Here is a 16,180-nt window from a genome sequence, read left to right as displayed (position 1 = left end):
ACACACACACACACACACACACACACACACACACATACACACACACACACACACACACACACACACACACACACACATCGTGGTCAGTGGATATTAAGTGTGTTCACCAGTGCTCACTATCATAACCTTATTGTCCTGACCTTGCTGTTTACTGTCCCTTTTTGTAATTACTGTGTATGAGCTTTGAGTAATGAAACACTGCGATTCCTCTGGCCTGTCACACTCAGTGTTAAAACAGCATGTGAGTGATCTCTTTACAGCCCACTCTTGACAAATCTCTTTACACGCTGGCAGCGGCTGTGCGTGCGTGCGAGGGTACGCCGGCGTTTGAGCCTCCCTTTGAAAGGATAACCTGATTTTGATTGAGTGTTAAAACCCACCAATTTCTTTGATCGCGAACAGGACTCGGCGCAGCAACCTGAGCGTAGTTAATCGATATGTGGTGGTGAGAGGGTAAAGCCTGAGTTGTAGTACCTCTGCACTTGTAGCCCATGAGAGCAAATAAGCACTCTGGAGCCAGTTTTTTTCTTTTAATACCTGCACCTCAGCGGCTAAACACACAGAACCTTGCCTGTAGCTGGTCTTTTTTCTTTCCATGTGTTTTTTTTTTATTATAATAGATAAAACAAATGCTGCATACATGAGCTGACACAAAGGCAGAGGAAGCCCATAAATAAAAGGTAGAGATTGATCCTTGACAGCAGTGTGATCTTTTACCACCAACAAAAGCAGTAGAGTAATCCTGAAAGACTTCTCTTCTAAAAACCTTTTGATATTACAAGAAAATTGATCTCAAATATGAAAAGGTAACACATTTAAGAATAATTAAAAAATATAAATCTTAATTTGGGGATGTTTGTACAATTCCTGGACTGGATATTGAAATTTTGAATTCTTAATTTTTATTTTCTGCCACCTTTTTCAGAAATAATTTGAGTACAGATTACAGTTTATAACCCCGAACGGTTGTAGCACAAAACACTGCTCAGCTTGAATCCCTTGTCACCCGCTCTAAGCTTTTTTTGAAGACAGAAAAGAAAAACCCTGAGCTGCGGCAACTGTAATTACATTACACACACACACACACACACACACACACACACACACACACACACACACACACACACACACACACACACACACACACACACACACATCTCTTTGAGCACAGCACGTCTGCCGGCTGCCGCGGGATGTTAGAGGCGGGTTGCTATGACGACTGAAAGGGGACACAGAGGAAGGGGGTTAGGGTAGAAGGGAAGGGAGAGGGAGGAGGAGGAGGGAGCAGGGTCGGTTCGGAGGAAGGTGGTCAGAGAGAGAGAGAGAGAGAGAGAGAGAGAGAGAGAGAGAGAGAGAGAGAGAGAGAGAGAGAGAGAGAGAGAGAGAGAGAGAGAGAGAGAGAGAGAGAGAGAGAGAGAGAGAGGGGCACGCACAGTTGCCGGTGTCTTGACAGTGGAGGCAGATTGTTGGAGACTCAGAAAGCAGATCCATCAGGGGATTATTTGGAAACCTGCTGCTGGGGTGAAGCATCACGCAGAGAGACGGCTGAACACATGGTAGGCAATACTCATGAAGATCATTTTGTGAAGCTTGTTCTGTCTGAGAGGAAGAGGATGGAAGGCGTCATGCATATTCACGTGCTCTGTCTGTTTCTGTTCCTGTTTCTATTCATTCTTCCTGCATTGACAGTGTTTGTCGTCACAGAAATAAGCTAGTTATTTACCAGTTGCCAGTCCGTATGTACTGAAGTCAATGTTGGTGTGTTATTTAGCTACCAGGTATAAAAGAATAATAGGTATGTGACTAAATAAATAGTAGAACACCAGCCTCTGTAAATGCACAGTGTATCATCACAGAGTGACTTCACTTCAGATTCAAAGGCCATGTCAGGTAAGAGCTTGTGCTGTATGAATTAAATGATGGATTTAGAGAGGGATGTATTGTGAGAGTAATGGTCATGTGGATGAATGGTACCAACATCAAGACCAACAGTTTGGACACACTTTCTCTTTCAAGTGAATGGGAAGGTACTGTGTGTGTGTATCTGTGTGTGTGTGCTCGCTTGATTGATTGTTTGATTGTGTGGGTATATGTGCTTTGCTCTGACTTCCTCTGTGTGTGTGTGTGTGTGTGTGTGTGTGTGTGTGTGTGTGTGTGTGTGTGTGTGTGTGTGTGTGTGTGTGTGGCTGTGGCTTTGTCTCTCTCTCTCTCTCTCTCTCTCTGCAGTAATGATATTTATTGCAATCTTTGCAGCTGGAGAGGGGGAGGGGTATAGTGAAGTACAAAGCATTATGTGGCTTTGTTTCTACTATTTCCTATAGCTTCTCCGTTTCAGTGTGTGTGAGTGCGTAAGTGTGGAGGTAGTAGTCTCAGACGTGAGTTTCCGTTCCAGTTTGGAACTGAGGCAGCGGTGCATTTTAAACCCCCACTTCCTGTTACTTTGAAATTGCATTCAATAATCTCTCTCCGTCTCTCTCTCAGGTCTGATGAGTACCCTATCCGCTGGCTCAGAGATGCAGACTCCCGCTCTTGGCCCCCAGTTCATAGCAGGGCCCCAGGGAAAGGTACCTGGCAGGAAGAGAGGACGGCCTCCTATCCGTAAGTTGGAGTTTCAGAGCCACTACGTTGAGCCTCTGTCGTCTCTCAAGGTCCCCAAGAAGAGAGGCAGGAAACCTGGCTTTAAGGTCAGTCAGTCATCATTTTATGGTGATTCTTAAAATTAAACCGCACATTTTGATTACTAGTTGAGCTACAAAGTGCTACATTTTAAAGGTACCCAATGAAAATTTCCTTCTGAAGAGGACATATAATGCACATTTCCAGGCCTATATTTTTATTCTGGACTTTAGTGGAATATCTTCGCATGATTAAGAGTTAAAAAAACAAAGGACTTTATGTGATACTGGCCCTTGTGCATTCCCTCAGTTATGCTTCAATCTACTCTGTTCTGATTGGTTAGCTCCTGTAAGCCCATGGGCAGACTTTTGCTAGTTCCAGAGCCTACGTAAACAAACAATAGTAGTCAGATTTCCCCTTCCATTCTTTACTTGAAGTAAAAAATGCGAATAGCCCGTGGAACAACTTAGCAATAACCATAGCAACAAAGACTACCAACGGACAGCTGTTTGTGGGCATGTGCATACAATCTGATGTCATCGTGAGGAGCGGCGCATTCAGAGTGCGCTGGAGCCTGGGCTTTTGACCTAAATGCTGCATTTTTATATGCTCACTTCAAATTTTTGATATGATGTGTCCCCTTTAACAAATAATATGTTTAAATGAATTGTTTCCCACCACAGTATATATACATGTGTATCCTTGATCCTGAACAAACATGTTAAAAGTGTTACAATTCTTACAAAACATTTGCAAAGCCGCCTTATTCATATTTTAAAACTTACATTGTCTAAATTAATTTTTACGCCAGCAAGAAGCCTCCTTTTTGTTTTCTTTTTCTACGACATAACGAGGTTTGTTAGCACACTACTGCTGCCTACTGTGGCAGTAGTGGAATGGTAATTGCATCAGTGTAATGATGTAAAACAGTCCACAGGTTGCATCTATATGTTGTTGTGTGTTTTCGTGCCCGTGTTAGTAAATCACAAGGTACAAACAAAATGGTGGCCCACTCATCAAAACATTGCTCCATATCACCACTAGTGGTGACAACTTTATAGGGCACCTTTAATTATATATATTTTTACATGCATAATGACCTTTCATGCCATAATTAAGTCAAAGTATCCACCTCTCTAAAAGTTTCAGTGGAGGACAGGATATTTCTAAAGCTAATGACCAATTAGTCTCCAGTATACATGCTAACATAGCATGCTCTGGTGCCACCGACTGACCAAACATGACATTTTTTGCCCCATAAGTGGTAAAGATGTTACTTTAAGGAAAAGAAGCTATTTTACAATTACAAGTACAAGTTCTGCATTCAAAATGGTCTTGCATTTATTGCATTCAGAGGTATTATCATTTTAAAATCAATCTATCAATCAATCTATTCAATTTCATTTCTCCTGTATAGTCAGGATTGAAATAACTGATATGTTTTTATGTGTGTGTGTAGCTGAAGCCCAGGATGGTGATGTCTCCACTGGCCAACTCTCCTCCAAGCAGCACACCAGAGCCTGAAATGGGCTCCATCCCACAGGATGCTGCAATCGTCCCCCACTCTGCCACACCACAAGTCCTTACAGGTAACACAACAGTACGCACATACACACCACAAAGCCTTAACCCTGTTAGGCTTTTCTGTCTGGTAACATGATCCTAAATGGCAATGGGACAGAGTGAAATCCTTATCTGCTTATTTAATGATAAGAAAGATTATTCAAGTAACAATATTTAATGATTTTTAGGCATTGAGTGATGGAGGGAGAGGATGCCTAACCCTAACCCTTTCGATGAAGATGGCCCTGATATATTTATACTTGTTAGACATTCACTTAGTGGTGCGACTTTGTGGTATGAAACGTACCTTTCCTTCCTCTCTTGCTCTTGTATCTTATCTTTTTTAACCTGCTCTGCCTTTGACATGAATTTGGTACCAAAATACAAGTGTATGTCTTCACAAGTGTGCTGCATTTCATCTTTGTTCTCTAAATACACAGATGAGTTGTTCTCTGTGAAGAGATATTCTTTAAGATGTCAAATGTTAGAATTGTGCATTTATGCATGTTGAATCACAAACAGTACAAGTGTCTATGGGAATTTATGTTTACAGGCTTTAAAATGAGGAATACAAATAACCCAAAAATATCATCTTTTCTATTCTCTCTATCTTTTTGCTTTCCATTCCTGCTGAGGCTCTGGAGAGGATCAGACATTTTTAATTCTCTCACAAAAGAAAATGCATTTCATACAGCCGCCCTTTCTGTTTAACTCTCTTTTTATTCCCACCCACCCCCCACCCCAGTCTGTCCTGCTCAGAATAAGCAAATATTTAAAGATTGCCTTTAGTGTATTTAAAGAGTGAATGGGAATCTCATGTGCCAAGGACCAATGCTTTGCTCTTTGTTCTTTCCAAATCATGAGAAGTGTTTGATGTCACACTGTAGACATACAGTAGAGAGGCAAGGCACATACACACACACCAGTTTGCTCCCTGTGGTGCCACCCAGACAGATATGTAAATTATTTCTCTGGTGAAATAGAGATGCATTTTAAAAATAGTCTCGGCATTTTATGGATATTATTTGGGATACTGTCTAAGCAGTGTACATCCCCTTGCAGACACTGATCTTATTATTATATGTTTATTATTTTCATAATTGATCAAAAGCAAAATGTATTCATTTGTCTTGACTAATTATTATCATGGTTCACTGAGGTTTTTTTTTATGTTTAAGATCTAAGAAAAACAGCTACTGCATTTGAGCTGGCTTTATTCCCTCTTAGAATGATATTGATGTAGTGTTTGTCTTAAAATAGACAAAAAGACAATCTGTATGTTAATTGTTACTGTAAAGCAGTAATTATTGTAAAATATGAAGTCTCCTCTGTACTCTGTGTGTATGTGTGTGTGTGCGGGCAGTGGGCACGCACGCGTGTGCGTGTATGAGTGCAAAGCCTCCAAACTCACGTGTCCAGATCTTATCACATAATTGATTTTTTCAGAATACAATAAAATGTGTTTGACCTTTGTGTGAGCACAATGTAGAGGTAATTCAGAATCATCTCAGTTGAATATTTCCATCTAATAAATCTGTCATTAGGTGAATCCATAACTGCCCAGCTTGGGCGTAACCAGCAGGCATCTACATTATTGACAAGCTGAAAAACTGTTGGCACAAAGGGAGCAGAGTGAGAGGATTCACTGACTACCGTTCAGCCGATTCACATACACACAGTTACAGACAGTTAGGGGCTGAGGCTTATGATGTGGTTTAAACTCAGTGTATATGGGTCAATGACGTATAAGGATTTAGAACAACTCAATTGTAGAATAATAAAAACAAGCATATCTAATGCAGTAGTTCAAACATTCAGAATGTTGTGTACCTGAAGATCCATATTATACATTTGAAATTAAGTGATTTTAATGGTTTTTTTCAAGAATAATTGGCACTGGCCATACAAAAAGTCATGTGGTGCGACCATGATTCATCTTGAAATAAATTAATTTACTTAACACGCTTCACATCTTTTTTTACAAGTTTTCAGTAATATAAAGTGTTTGGAAACAAAGTATTTGCATTTTTAAAAAAAAATCTTTGTAAATGATGGTCTTTTATTTATATAAGACATTTCAAGATGAGTCATGGTCGCACCAAATTACTTTTTTTTAAGGCCAGTGCCAATTAATCTTGAAAAACCACCATTAAAATCACTTTCAAATTGTAATATGAATTGTCAGGTACACAACATTCTGAATGTTTGAACTACTGCATTAGATATGCTTGTTTTTATTATTTAAAATTGAGTTGTTTAAAATCCTTATACGTCATTGACCCATATATTGTGTTTATACACAATATGTTAAAGATGACTTTGGCTCCAACAATTTCACCTCTTGTCATTCCTCTTACAGCAGAAACGTCAATGCCTGACGACTTCTTATGTGACCCGCCGGGGGACACCAAGCGTTATGCTGTTGACCCCAGTGACTCCGCCTTCAATGTCATGACATCACAGTACCCACCAAAGCCCTCATATGGTTACCGCAGAAGCAACGGTTGTACTACACCGGTGGGCTTGTGCAGACAAGCATCAAGTCCAGCAAGCTTCCAGGAGGGAAACAGGAATGGTGAGGCTGCGTTTTATAGTCAAGATGTCTTCTAGCCTGCTGGTTCCCAATCTGAGTGTCCCGACCCCCACTAGAGGTCACCACAGCTTCCTGTGGGGTCTTGAGGCACTCTTGATTTAATTGGATTGTATCTCATTAATGTCTGTGAAGAAAACTAATGTAATTGTTATTTTTAAATTTCATATTGTTATTTAATATATACATTTCTAATGAAGATAAGAGTAGACATGAGCACAAGTTACATTCACAGAGCTCTCACTCTCTGCTAAGCTAGTATGCCAGCTAAATAGCCTAGTGTTGCATTAGATATTTACACAGTTAAAGTTAAACAGCTAATAGAACAAAGTTGGGAACCACTGCTTTAGCTAACATTACAAGTGCACACATGGAGCCTGATATACTAAAGGTTTGCATGTGTAAAAATGTGTGCAAACTTGACATCACCTGCAAAAAAATGTGCAAGCTGATCTACTAACGTTGCGCACTAAGGCTTGCGTCTTTCAAATGTGCAAGATAATACGCGCTGTCCATTTAGCGCGATTGCCATAATGAATATGCAAAATACAGGGAGAAAATGCAAATATGTTAATTTAGCACACCAATGCGATTTACCAAACTCGAAGGTAATTTTTCTGATGGTAACTGCGTCTATAAATAATACGTTTGAAGAGCAGGTATTAACTGGCTGCAGACAGATGACTGCTGTTAATGACAGAATATGCTGAGAAGCAGACTTTTTCCACCCATGTTAATATTTTTGGAGTGGAATATTTTTGGTTTTACTAACAGCACTGATTTTGTCACAAATACTCTCCCATGCAGCGTTTTTTTTCTGGTAATATTTTTTTTGCCATAACTCAATTTGTTTGTTAGCCTCTTCCAATAGAACCTCTAATTTCACAGAATCAAATTTCATTTTGCGCTTGCAGGCTTTCTGCTCGTCCAAACTCTCCATTAAGACACCTAAAATCCTCATTTAAATTCTGCTGTCTCCACCTGTTGTCATTTGTGCAGTTATTCTTAGAAGATCACCAGCAAAACACATGCTAACCAAACGTACAATCTGTTAGTACCCTTTATTTGGGGTCCTAGTAAATCAGGTCCATGGTGTGCACACATGAACAAGTTTACATGTATTTATCCATGCAGTGTTTCTTTAAATGTATATTTTAATTGCTTTGTTAGAAAGTAGGGATGCACGATAATATTGGCACATAATCAGTATTGACTGATACAGGCTTTAAATTGAAATATCAGCATCGGCCCCAAATGAACATTTCTGCCGATATGACAAGCCACTTCGTTGCCTCCTCCTCCGCCACCTGGCTGTGCTTCCCTCCACTGAAAGTTTCACCGTGACAGTCCCTGTGCTTCCTCAGCAGGCTCCACTTCACTCAACTGCCTGACAGACCCACTGTCTCTTAACACTTTAGAGATACTTTGCAGATAGGAAACCCCTCTGTTTGAAAAAACGTATTATTATTTTTGATTTATAACAGTAGTTGGCAACCAGCGTATTAGGTGCATTACTGCCACCTTCTGCTTTGGAGTGTGGACCAGAGATTAAACTATACCCATTAATCCTGTCTAATAAACTCTAAGAAAAAACTACTGCTCAACCCATTTGGCAGGTTCATTAAAGTTTTAATGCAGAGCTCCCGAACTGCAGTCTTTCTAAGTTCTTCATTTATTGTCTTTCTTGATCATAATTAGTACAATCTATGATTGCATGCATAATAGTCTCTTCAGCCATGTGGAAAGAAATATGTGCATATATCGGTATTGCCATCTTCAATTCGGCCAAAATGAGTTAATATAAAATGCTGGCATATCGTCGAAAACAAATCCAATATCATACGTCCCTATTTGAACATTTTTAATGGCCCTACACATCCACCCACATAGGTGGTCTGACTTGTTGACTTGTCTGACTGTGTAGGCCTTTTAGGACAGTGGAGGTGTGTGCCAAATGTTCTTGATTTACATACATCTATTTCTCTCTCTAGTTGTTCACTTAAACTTCATCATTCTTATTGGTATGTTGAGATTGGTGACCTCATGTCATTTCCATCGTAGCTCTGCCCGATGTCAACCTGAGCAGAAATCCAATCAGTCAGGTTCATGTGTGGGTGTGCAGAATTTTTAACCTGTGACACTCCAAAAAAAAATCAATACACTCTTGACCTCTTCATCGTCCTTGAAAAGCATAATAATTTTGGAGAGTTTTGTAATTGTGAAGTGGAGAGCCTACTAAGAATATTTGTATATAATATTGCTTCAACTTAAAATGAACCTCAAACAGATCTAACAGTTATGAAATTAGCTAACAGTCTCTGAAACAGCTGTGAATGTACTGATTCCTATTATTCCCATACAAAAGGGACTGCAGTGGAACTGAGGTTGTGTCATGTGACATTAGGAGACTGTCAGTGTTTTGTTTATTAATTCAGGGTTTGTTTATTTTTTAGCTGCTGTATCACATTTGAGCATTAAATATTTGCTCTGCCTGTCGCCATGTGCTATAAAGCTTACAGCCCGATGCCAGATGCTGGAGACTGCAAGCGTCCTGCTGGTAAGGACCCGTCCAGCTGGGGTGTGGAGGAGGTCGTGTGGTTCATCAAAGATGCTGACCCTCAAGCCTTGGGACCTCATGCTGAAGCCTTCAGGAAACATGTGAGTCCAGACGATATAATATCTTAGGTCATGTTGAGTTTATGCTGACATACTAGATGTACTGGAGCAGAGTTTTATATTCCAGCATTCATTGGAGCATTAGGCAGGAAACATTACTGAGACAACTGTAGCTCTATTTATCCATCACCTAGTTCCCTATGGTCCTGAATACAAATCAGATGTGAAGTTAAATTAGAATTTTACAGGTGACATAAGTGTTGGTTCTGTTTGTAAAGCAGCTTTGTGTTGTGTTTCAGGAGATAGACGGAGACGCTCTGCTCTTGTTGAAAAGTGAGATGATGATGAAGTATCTGGGACTAAAGCTCGGCCCTGCACTCAAACTCTGTTACCATATCGACAGGCTTAAACAGAATCGGTTGTGATTTGCATCGGGGAGGGGGTCAGGGAAGCCGAACCCTTCATCACCTGGTTAACTTTCACTAAAACTGTACAGGTGCTGAATCTCTCAAACTGTTTGGTTCTCAGCAATAGATCATGAACACCTTGGGATCCAGATTGCGTACTTGACAGCTTTTACTGCATCTACAACAACATTTTGTTGACCAATTGGACATGCTGACTGTATATATTAAGACTATTTACAGCCACAAGCAAGTATTTCATTTCCATCTTTGTTTACTGGGATTCTGAAAGGTTTTAGATTGTAAATAGTTCAATTCCACAAAGATGGCAGCTACTGTATGATGGAACGTGACCTGTCAGAATGTCCAGTCTGCTCATAACTTGCTTTATCTCACTTTTAGCTGCATAAGAGACATCCAGCAGTGAGAATTTGGGCAGATCTTAAACCATGAGACATAAGGAGACATGAAGCTCATCAAACTCAAATGGTGCTATACCTCAGTATCGTATTTAAACTTCAAAGACATTTTGTTTGAAATTAATTATGTTGTAAACTGATGTTAAAGTTGATCCAGGTATCGTGATAACTGACCTGTCAAACTCTTTGGCACATATTGAAATCTTTCAAAGTCTTTTGAAATTTTGTTTATCAGTCTAATTCAACCCTTCCCACCTGAAACCAAAAACTGTGCTGCTCATGTGTCACTGTAGAACACAACTATCCAGTCTTTGTGAGCCACAAAAAGATGCAATAATTGGAAAAGCAAAGGCTTTTTATGTTTCGATCTATCCATTCAACATCAAGCTGGTTGCACCTGAATTACTCTTAGAATAGTTCAAAATCCCGACCCATACTTCAGCATTTCACTTGGTTCTAATCCATATTTTTTTCATTTTGATGTAAAAATGTAATACTGAAACATATGAAACTGGATCAGAGACAAGCGATATGTCACATCCGAGAAAGGTGGAACAACACAACATGATACCATGAACATTTTTACCACAGACCACAGCACAACGCAACAGTGAAGTTATATGTTATCTCATCAATGCGAGATCAAACCACCAGCACTCATACAGGAAGGAAAGGAGACATAAACATGAACTCATGAATTGTATACCATGTTGTTTGAAATGAATACTGAATAGCAGGCCACTTTGCAACTTTGCCAGTAAAGATTTTTTATTCACTTGGGGTTGCAAAATGTTGTGAGAGAAAGCAGCTTGTAGCAAACTCATACACCTTGGTGCTCAACCTTTACTGCCACTACAATCTCAACACTTTAATCCCTCTCCCATACACTTCATCAATAACTCTGTGTGACTTCCATAAAATGCTACAGTTTGCAGTACAGTTTTTATTCTCATGGTTTACCTCTAGTCATTTTGAATATGAACTCTTCTCATTCGTTTTTTCCCCTGCCATATGATAAAGCAACATTTCATCTCCAATGGTGACTGTGACAGTGACAAACTATTGACTGAAATGTCTTAAACATTATAAAATAGCATTTTTTTTTTTACATCAATGTTCTCATAATTAAGGCTATGCAGCCACTTAATGCTGTTTTACCTTATAACATTGTACAAACAACTTGTACGCACAACACAACAATGTTCAAATACTGCTGTATATGGCTAACTTAATCAAACAACTGTTCAATTGGTGGTTAAAAACGCTTTTTTACTTACTGTACATTCATTGTTACTCATTTTAACTTTTACTGATATTGTATTTTTGTGTTCTATGTCTTTTGCTTATTTGTTAAGTCTGTGTGCCACAGGCTTGTGTGAAGTACAGCATGTATGTATGTATGAATTCTGTATATCATGACTGTCTCAAGCCCTACTGAGGTATGGGCTGCATTAAACTTTTGCATTTTATTTTCCAGTTTACCGCTTCCAGTATAACTTGATTTCAATGATGTGAAGGAGTCAACAGTCTCTAAACTCTATACTATAGATATTTCCATTTTTTCCCCTGCAGATATGACCAATCCTGTGACCCATATGAAATCAAGTTTGATTATTTTTTACCCTTCTTCTTTGTGCTTTTAAAGCACACTTTTCCTCAGACATAATAAACTTGCTTATTTAATGAACTCTGCAATCCTACATCAGATTTTGTATAATCAAAGTGAAAAGGTGACAATGATAACAAAACAGTGTAAAGCAAAAACACACAAACACACAGGACACATAATACAAGTTACCCACAGAAGCACATGACATGCAAACACAGTGTCAACTACAAATGACAATTGTTTGCTTGACAAACTAAAAGCAAGATTAGGCTTTTTGTGTAGGCTATAAAACATAGTCAGTAGTTACAAGGTTGAGTAGCTTTCAGCAGACTTTTAATTCGGTTTTAAAAGTACTGATGGAGCTGCAGCTCTTCATGTTGACAGGTAGGGCGTTCCATGTAGTTGTGGCTTTCATAGAGACTGCTGACTGCACGAATGTCGTGCAACGAAAGCCGTGCAACAAAATGGAATATAACAAGCTCTTCAAGAGAATGTTCTTGAGTACACTGAACTCAAATAAACAAAAATAAACAAAGGGAAATAATAGAGGAGGGGCCAAACTGTTCAACATTTTAGGGACAAGGCACACATTAGAGTATAATCTAAAATTCTCAAAGCTCAGTAATTTCTTCAGTATCCTATAGTCATGATAATGTATTGGCTTTTTTTATTATCCCGGTTTGTTTATACAAGGACTCTAGTATTAGGCAGTTGTGCAATATGACGGGCAGTATAACAATTAGTAGTAGAAGGAGCAGCAGTCCTAAGCATAATGTCTATGGTCCTAAGTGGTTAAGTAAAAATTGGTTCGTTGTCACTGTAATCTCGCGTGAGTACAATAATTCACTTCCTGTATGTATTTTTTCCCCCTAGGATGGCGAAGTCATAACCCGCCCTACTCTGGATCTAATTGGCTTACCCTGATATTCTTACCCTAATCCTAACCAATCCAACTTCTCATGCTTAAATCTAACCAACCCGACCCACGAAGCCAACGGGTACTGTCCAATCCTAGGCAGAGTATGACCGGGCCATGACTTCGCCTTCCTAGGGAAAAATGAATTCTCGCGTATGAGTTTCGTGCGGCTTTTACAACACGCGTGTGCATCTGTCAGCCAGAGGTGAACATGGCAGACATCTCGGAGAGGACACTTCAAGTCGCCGTCGTGGCTTCCTTCGCAGCCGGCTTCTTGGCGGGGTGGCAGGCCAACAAAATGAGGAGAAAGTTTCTGGACTGGAGGAAAAAACGCCTGCAAGATAAACTGTCAGAAACACAGAAGAAGATAGACTTGTCTTAAATGGTAACGTGAACAGCTAACCTACATTGAGAAATGAGTGTAACTTAGGCCTTTAGTACACTGACGAGTGTGTGACTGAATTATTGAGAAGTTAAACCTCAAATGTTCGGTCAGTAAATCCTCATTTGGATAAAAGATTTTGGCCAAACCGCTTGTCTGAGACAACCTGTAGGCCAAATTGTTAATTAGGTTAACATTGAAATCTTCTGTTTTCATGTGTTTTATATTTCTTTCATACTTCCATACATTGTCTTATCACTGATAACCAGTGGTACAACAAGTACTCAGATCATTTATCCAAGTATTAGTACCAATAAAGCAATGCAAAAATACTCCATTGCAAGTAAAACTGCATGGAAAATCCTACTCAAGTAAAAGTATATAAGTACAAATATTTCAGTAAAAGTAGTGGTTTGGTTACTCAGGCTGATATATTATTATGTATGACATCATTAGATTATTAATACTGAAGCATTAGTGTGTACGCAGCATGTTACTGTTGCAGCAGCTGGAGGTGGAGCTAGTTTGAATAACTTTATATACAGTTAGCTTGTTAAATCCATACATTCTATGGTTAAATCCTGTAGTTCCCAATTTAGGGGTCATGCCCTGACATCCAAAAGGTCATCAGATAAGTCTGAGGGGTCTTGAGATGATTAGTTAGAGAGGATAATACAAAGTTCTGATACACAAATCTGTTTCCTGACTCTTTTTTCTTATCTTTAATTTTAAGTGAAATATTTGTAGTTTAATTTATTGAAATGAAACCATGGGAGAAGTTTAGAGGGAAAAATACTTTTTGGTGGGCCTGCTAACTTACAGACACCTGAAATGTGACCCCAAACATACATTGTAGTGTGTATAGTGGAGTAGAAAGTACAATATTTCCTTCTGAAAGTAGAGCGGAAGTATAAAGTAGCATCAAATGGAAATACCCAAGGAAAAATATAAGTACCTTAAATCTGTACTTTCTTTGATTTCTTCTTTACAGGTTTGGGGCTGTCTGGTTTGGATGAACACAGTCTACTTTGATGCTGGATCCTGAATGTTCTGCACGTCTGCGTCTGTCAGCGGGGAGAGGGAACCTCCAGATAACCTGTCTGTGTCCTGCACTCACTACATTTTCCTAGTACACCTTTTTACATCAAGACAATGTGATGTTTACTAAACTCTGTGGAGTCAGACATTTGGGACACTCACATGGAAGTTGTTGGGGCTCTGGCTTCAGTGGTTTACAGCCCTGACATGTCTCCGTCTCTATCTGTTTCATATCTGGTCAAATAAATTATTGTGTTTTTCATGTTTCTCTTTCAATATGGATTTTGTTCCTTTGGGAATCCAATACTCCACCTTAAGGCTGCAGACTTCCTGTACACACATTCTCTCATTGTTGCATTTTCCTCAGAAATGCTGGTGCCACACTGGTACACACACAGGCTCCCACTTAATGGTCACTTCCTCTTGTGTGTTGTTGAGCATTTAACTTCAAACTGTTCCTGTCCATTCATAAATCATTGGCATGTGAATGTGTGTTTGATAGAAATGTGAAGTCTTTACCTCACAGATGCACACAACCATCAATGTGTTTCAGGTTGATTGTGAGGCTTTTTAAAGTGTTTTCCTATCAGGATGAAAATCCCACATAAGTAGAGTCAATTTACAACAAAACCCTAACCCTAACCCTAACCCTAACCCTCTGCATTTAGTCCTGGTGACTGAGAACTTGAGACTACAAGCTGCCAATGTAATATGAATATTACAGTGTTTCTTGATAGCTTACACACTACAACTGGGCCCATTAACTAAATATCCCAAACCACAATGCCACCTACCAAAAGACAGACCCAGTTTGACTATAAAGTAAAGACTATAAACACTATTTCTCCAATTTCACTCATGCTCATTTAGAAAGCATGTACTCATTACTTCCAGTCATCCCAGCTGAAACCCAATTAACACACAATTCTCCAGGTGGAAACACTAAAAGTAAAAATTGTTCACATCCTGCTCAAAACCTCTGCATAGACAGATAAAGGACTGTGAGTCAGTTCGCTTGTTTTTGGAACAACGGTTCCAGAAAGACCTGAGGCAGCATAAATGTGATTTCTTTATGTACGGTTTTTGTTTTTTCATTTGCTTTACTAGTAAATACATAGAAATGATTTCACTGTATTCTACATTCTTTATAAGTTCCATATTTTTAAATAACATTTTACTTTTTCACCCAAATTCAGTATTTTTTTTTACTAATGGACACTGAGGAATTAAACTTTAAAAAAACCCCATTTATACACGTTGTGTCTTTATGTTGTGTTTATAGTGTATGGAGGTTGTTGTGAGGGAAGCATGAAGCACCATTACTCATTGCAGTAACAGGTTTTTAAGGTAGCATTTTGAATTGATCTCACCAGTGTGTAATGGCTATTTTGTAGTGTATTTATTGTTATTTGCGTTTGGTTTTGAACATGGAAGTTTGTGAAGATAAGTGCAGTTATACATTTGTGTTTAGATTTTTGGGGAAACTGAGTATAATTTCAAAGAAATTGCCTTAGCAATCAAGAAAAACAAATATTAGAAGTTTAAGGTTATATGAAACCTTATATGTTTTACTTTGAGTGGTGGTGCCATCTGCTGGATGGAATTCAAAATAATAATCTAGAAAATGGGTGCCCAGACTGAAAAATCAGTGCCGTATTAAGACATGGCACTGATACAAGTACCACTTATCATTTTTGTCATCTTAAACCACAATGTCAAAGCCTGTCATATGTACCTCTCAGTATATGTAGTTTTGTTGACATTAAGCAGGACAGTGAATCACACAACTACAAAATGATGTAAAGGATTAAGGAGATTATTCAGTGATGTAAACATAGCAAAGATACAATAGTTCAGATAACATCATGCTATCTTCAAGCCAACACATGAAATTCCTATGCAGTATCATCAGTTAAAGCAATTCAAGTCAAATATCCAAGCATTAGATTATAGAGAAAAAAACAACAACATAAACCTTGATCCGACTTCTGTCAATGTTTATTTTTTGTTTATTTTTGCAATGGTCA

General features: G+C 38.9%; 2 protein-coding genes across 2 annotated transcripts; both read left to right on the top strand.

The window, feature by feature from the left end:
* Positions 1 to 1,399: 1,399 nt before the first annotated feature.
* On the top strand, positions 1,400 to 11,677 carry scml4 (Scm polycomb group protein like 4). The gene is made up of 6 exons (XM_062437396.1): positions 1,400 to 1,556; positions 2,482 to 2,684; positions 4,076 to 4,205; positions 6,539 to 6,754; positions 9,282 to 9,427; positions 9,685 to 11,677. The coding sequence occupies exons 2-6, from the start codon at positions 2,487 to 2,489 to the stop codon at positions 9,808 to 9,810; spliced, it is 816 nt and encodes a 271-aa protein (XP_062293380.1). The 5' UTR covers positions 1,400 to 1,556; positions 2,482 to 2,486; the 3' UTR covers positions 9,811 to 11,677.
* Positions 11,678 to 12,918: 1,241 nt separating this feature from the next.
* On the top strand, positions 12,919 to 14,415 carry LOC133997766 (mitoregulin-like). The gene is made up of 2 exons (XM_062437474.1): positions 12,919 to 13,118; positions 14,107 to 14,415. Exon 1 carries the CDS (start codon positions 12,945 to 12,947, stop codon positions 13,113 to 13,115), a length of 171 nt encoding a protein of 56 aa, XP_062293458.1. The 5' UTR covers positions 12,919 to 12,944; the 3' UTR covers positions 13,116 to 13,118; positions 14,107 to 14,415.
* Positions 14,416 to 16,180: the final 1,765 nt, after the last annotated feature.

This window comes from Scomber scombrus, chromosome 17 (genome assembly GCF_963691925.1).
Source record: "Scomber scombrus chromosome 17, fScoSco1.1, whole genome shotgun sequence".
In the NCBI taxonomy this organism is placed as follows: domain Eukaryota; kingdom Metazoa; phylum Chordata; class Actinopteri; order Scombriformes; family Scombridae; genus Scomber; species Scomber scombrus.
The sequence above is the reverse complement of the archived record's forward strand: the minus strand, read 5'-3'. Positions and strand labels throughout refer to the sequence as shown.

Excerpts from the sequence above, each read along its gene's own strand:
- scml4 (XM_062437396.1), top strand. The coding sequence starts at position 2,487 with ATGAGTACCCTATCCGCTGGCTCAGAGATGCAGACTCCCGCTCTTGGC. Across the intron at positions 2,685-4,075 it reads GCAGGAAACCTGGCTTTAAG|CTGAAGCCCAGGATGGTGAT; the intron begins GTCAGTCAGTCA and ends GTGTGTGTGTAG. Across the intron at positions 9,428-9,684 it reads CTGAAGCCTTCAGGAAACAT|GAGATAGACGGAGACGCTCT; the intron begins GTGAGTCCAGAC and ends GTTGTGTTTCAG.
- LOC133997766 (XM_062437474.1), top strand. The coding sequence starts at position 12,945 with ATGGCAGACATCTCGGAGAGGACACTTCAAGTCGCCGTCGTGGCTTCC.